Source organism: Montipora foliosa, chromosome 4, assembly GCF_036669935.1.
Source record: "Montipora foliosa isolate CH-2021 chromosome 4, ASM3666993v2, whole genome shotgun sequence".
NCBI lineage: Eukaryota > Metazoa > Cnidaria > Anthozoa > Scleractinia > Acroporidae > Montipora > Montipora foliosa.
Window position 1 is genome coordinate 9,409,027 of NC_090872.1, and position 5,000 is coordinate 9,414,026.

General features: G+C 41.2%; 1 protein-coding gene across 1 annotated transcript in view; it reads right to left on the reverse strand.

Annotated features, from left to right (window-relative positions):
* The window catches only part of LOC137999751 (ankyrin repeat, SAM and basic leucine zipper domain-containing protein 1-like), a 25,344-nt gene that overhangs the window by 12,103 nt on the left and 8,241 nt on the right, over nt 1-5,000 (reverse strand). Inside the window, exons 8-9 of the mRNA XM_068845645.1 lie at nt 4,854-4,947; nt 2,749-2,805 (exon numbers count right to left, since the gene is read on the reverse strand). Coding sequence (XP_068701746.1) covers nt 2,749-2,805; nt 4,854-4,947 — 151 coding nt within the window. The remainder of the gene's footprint in view (nt 1-2,748; nt 2,806-4,853; nt 4,948-5,000) is intronic.

The following is a 5,000-nucleotide window of genomic DNA, read 5'->3' on the forward strand; positions in this document are numbered from 1 at the left end:
TCTGTTGTTTTGTATACCAAAATGGCCTTCTCATCACGTGGATGCAAACCAAGAATTATTTCCCGTTACTGTAATAATTTTGCGTTTACTCCATGTCGGTCGGCATGGAAAGTACGAGTCCACATTCCAAGACTGAGAGAAAAAATTCGAAATTCGTCTAATTGCTCGCGTCCTCCTCCACATGACATCAGGGGCCTGTTTTTCGAAATTTCCGAGAACTTTTCGGGCCCGAAAAGCAAGTTATCAAACTGCAATGTGCTTATTTTGAAAAGCTGATCCTTTAACATGTTTTTAATGTAAGAAAAACTAAGAGGATTGCGAAGTTTGGTGGCTTAGAACCTCGGCGTTGCGAAGATATAATATAATATAAAGGGAATTGTGGCACACAAAAAAATAACCGAAAACTTTCGGGACTTTTGAGAAACAGGCCACAGGGACTTTACGATTTATTACGCGGTCGTCAACGAGAACGCCACGAAACAACTACAATATCATTGGTTAAAAGAGGAAAAATAATCGTGCTGCACGCAATTTAGCTCATATTCTTGCGGTGCTCTGCACAACAACGACGTGACATCACCAAATTTAGGGAGCTTACGAAACGACGACGCCGACGCAAATTTCCCTTTCGTAAACGGTCGTTGCCATTTCTCAGAACGGTCGTTGCCATTTGAAACGGTCGATGCCATTTATAACGGTCGACTACACACTTCACTTAAAAGAAAATTAAAAGAAACAAACTAAGAAAAAATATTAACAAAAAAGAAAAAAAACATTTATAAAAGAAAAACTGGAGGAAAAAAAAAGTCCGAAAATTTCAAGACTCGAACTCGGGTTCTTAGCCCTCACCCTAACCCGACCCCCGGTTTTGACGACAACGCTATCTATCATTCTCTATTTTTACTCTGAAACCGCTCGTACCAATTTATTCTTAGGATACTTCGCCCACATTGTACGACGCGAACGAGACGGCCTAACCGCGAGAAACTTACGATAGTGTAAAGTTATATTTTGAGGTGACCTTTTCGTCAACGTCGCCATTGTAGATCGAAAGTTCCCTATTAAATTTGACCATTTTACGTCGTCGTCAATACGAGAACGTCAGAGAAATATATCAAAACGTAAAACGCACGTGCTGGGCGAGCAGAGCTATTGTTATTGCTAATTAAACCTTTTGTTTTGCGTCGTTCTCGTAGCCGTCATCGTCGTCGACCTTGCTTAATAGGGAGCTTTAGCAACGACAACGGCGACGGCAACGAGAACGCCACAAATTTGCATTTTTCGTGGGAAAAAACAATAGCTTTGCACGTTCTGCACATGAGTTTTTCATTTTTGTCCATTTCTTTGCCGTCGTCAGCAAAACAACAACGTGAAATGACCAACTTTTAGGTTTTATGGAGGACGTCAACACTTGGAGATAAATATCCATTTTCTCCCCTAAATTAAGCGCCGCTCATAAAGTTTTTATTCCTGAGAGACTGTCATACCTTTGTCATATTAAAAAGCATGGAATAGTCGTGAAGTGATTACAACAATGAGAATTTATGTTTTGAGATAACGTTCTCGTTGCCGTTCCCGTCGTCGTTGCTAAAGCTCCTAACAAACGATCACATGGTACAAAATCTGCCATGCTGGAGGGCAAGCTCATTATTATTTCCCCACTGGGACATTAAAACAAAGACAAGTCAAGCTTGCCTGGTTCAGGCCTCTTTGTTTTAATAGGGAACTTAAGCAACGACGACGGCAACGGCACCGAGAACGTCATCTCAAAATATAAATTCGCGTTATTGTAATCACTTTGTAAACATGTCAACCCTTCTTATATGACAAGGGTGTGGTAGTTCCTCAAAAATGACATTGGTCGGAACGGCGTTTAATTTAGGGAAGAAAATGAAACTTTAGCGTCAAGTGCTGACGTTCTCCTTAAAACCTAAAATTTGACTATTTCACGTTGTTGTTTTGCTGACGACGGCAAAGAAATGGACAAAAGTGAAAAACGCACGTGCAGGGCGTGCAAAGCTATTGTTTTTGCCTACTAAATATGCACATTTGTGACGTTCTCGTTGCCGTCGCCGTTGTCGTTGCTTAAGTTCCCTATAGTCCCAGTGGGGGAATGATAATGAGCTTGCCCTCCAGAATGGCGGATTTTGTACCATGTGATCGTTTGTTGCAAAAGGCCCATTAACCTGTATCGCTCCACTATAGGTGGTTTGCAACCAGTCGCAAGAGACACAGACAACAATGTTGCAATGTACAATTTCTGGTGGAAGAACAAAAGGAGGAAATGAGAGATCTTTTGTTTTCGTCCACCAACAAGGCGGCGATGACGTCACGTGAAAGCCACCTTTTGGCAGCGTTTTCAGGTCGACCCGGTTTCGGTAACAGTCCCGATTGGTGTCGTGTAAACAGAAGGCGTAACCGCTTCGAAGACGATGCGGTTATAAATGAAACCGCGTTCGTGTAACCCCGAACCCCCGTGCTGGTTGTAACACGAAATTCGTAATTTACCAGCTCCTTAGAGTCCTAGACACTTAAATTTCCTTTCCTTTCCTTTCCTTTACTTTCCTTTCCTTTCCTTTTTTTCCCCAGAGGCTTTCATTGATGGCTCAGTGAGAGAAGACTGCGCAGAAAAATTCAACGGTCATGGGTTCCAGGGTTACTCAACTTCTTCTCCAAACCATTCCTTTGGTGTAGGGTTTGAATAATGGAGTTTGTGTGATTGGACAAAATATAATCAATTGTTCCTACCTGGTCAAGCTCCTTTTCTGTTAAACTCAGGAGTCCGTCAAATGTTACCTTGTGTTCCTAAAAAGTGAAAGATGAATTCTATCCTGTGTAATTATCATCATTTAGTATATACTATAACAGTGGATAGCGTTGAACTCGCGAGAATGTCTAATCGGCGTGGGTGGGTGGGTCGTGGGTCCATAACCCTAACCTAACCCTAACCCTTTTTTTATCAAACACTGGAAATTCTCGAAACAGACAAGACCTAAGACAAATTTGAACCGAGCACTGAGGGAGCTAATATATATCTTTTTTAATCTTCAAACAAACACGACCCACGACCCACCTACCCACGCGATTTAGTCTCACCCTGAACTCGCGCAATGATTGGCTACTCAAACTCCGGATATCCTTTGCTATTCACCTCGATGCAATGCGCGCGGGATTTGCGCCCGAAAATGTTGTAAACTTTGCAGGAATAAATGAGTTAAAATCTCATCTTTTTGTGCTATATTATCTCACTGTACCTCGTAATAACCTATTCGGAGGCCCGTACGGTGGGTACCTTAAAGTTAAGAACCGAGTTTTTTTCCGTTGATTGGCTAAAGCGCGAAGTACGCGGGCCATAAATCAACGGGAGAAACGAGGGTCCGTAACTTTATACCCCATTCACACCAAAGCTTAAACACGTTTAAAAGCTGTTTAGTTAAACATGGTTTAAAATTGTTTTCTTGATACAAGTTACTACCTGAAATAATGTAGACTCCAAATTCAACACAATGAAGACACACATTAGAACTTACATGAACCCTACGTAATATTCAATCTTTCAGCCTTCCGTTGCTCATTTTTATTTTGTTAAACCTGGTTGAATTAAACGTGTTTAGTTGGTGTGAATCGGGTATTACACAAAGGACCTCGAAATCGGTTAGTGGCCCATTTATTATATCTCTGATGTAACAAGGCGCGCAGGAAAGGAAACTAGTTGAAATCGCCTTCGGGAATACTGACCATTCATTGTTAATTGGTCGAGCCACACATCCTACATTGTTTTAACAAGGCAAACAAACACTCCAAAGTTTGCTCAGAAACAAATACTAGTTGTACAAAATGGTATGATTAAAAAATACTTTATCACCACAGGGAGAGTATTAGCCCATTGCCAAATTCACCTAACGTTAGTCCGATTTGCTCTCAAAAAGGGCTTACTCTCAAAACGTTACGATCTTTCTAGGCTACCTACAGCAGTCACCCATATTGCTAAAATTTGTTTTTAGAGCGGTTTTAAACTGAGTGCCGTAAAACATATACCAAAGTAATTACTTAGACCAATCACAGCGGGTGCAAACAGCGCCAAAAACCAATCCAAATTCGTAGCAATTCCATGAAACTTGCTCAAAGCGCGGAAAAAATCGCGCGTGCAAGTCACGATTGGTTTTGGTTTTCCTTCTCATTGGTTGATAAACTGGTGCGAGATTTTTAAACCAATCACTAAGCGTAGCAATTGCAATCACGTGACAGTCATTTGAAAAATGCTCTACAATAGGCCATTTCCGAGTTCATGTCTGCCTCCTCTTCAAATCGACTCTAAGTGCGAAGTTTTTTTTACGAAAATTATTTTTCATTCATATGTAAAGTAGAACTACTTATCATCACAAAAACTTCGCACTTAGACTCGCTTTGAAGAGGAGGCAGACATGAACTCGGAAATGGCCAGAACCAAAATCCTGTTCTTCACTCGTGCACCAATACGGTTCCCCCGTTTTTTTTAGAAAGTAACCCAAGGTGCAGTTTACCATGAACATGAAAGGTAAAATAAAATATTCCTAATCAGGAGCCCATCTGGAGCGTGCAACTTCCAAACAGCGTCTGTGAAACGGCGTTTTCACAAGTAGGTTTATTTTTAGACAAGCCCTTTCCGCGAATTAGGTCAAAAAACAAAGGCAGTTCCGGTTCGGTGACCCTATGACGTCAGCTTTATTTCTTGTAATTGGTCATCAGGCTCCTGTGGGAGTCTCATTCGCGGGAAATTCAATCTAAAAATAAATCGGTCTGTGAAAACGCCGTTACACGAACACACTAGAGTTGTAGACTCCGGGTCATGGGTTAATGTCCTAATACATTACCTGAAATTTTGGCATCAAGTGTTTTAAATCCAAACCCATGAGGAACATCTCTAGGTTCCCATAAGTGTGAGAACTGTCCTCCAAAGAATGACCACTAATGACGAGCAAACGAAAACAAAACAAAGCAAAAAGGAAATGGTATCATAT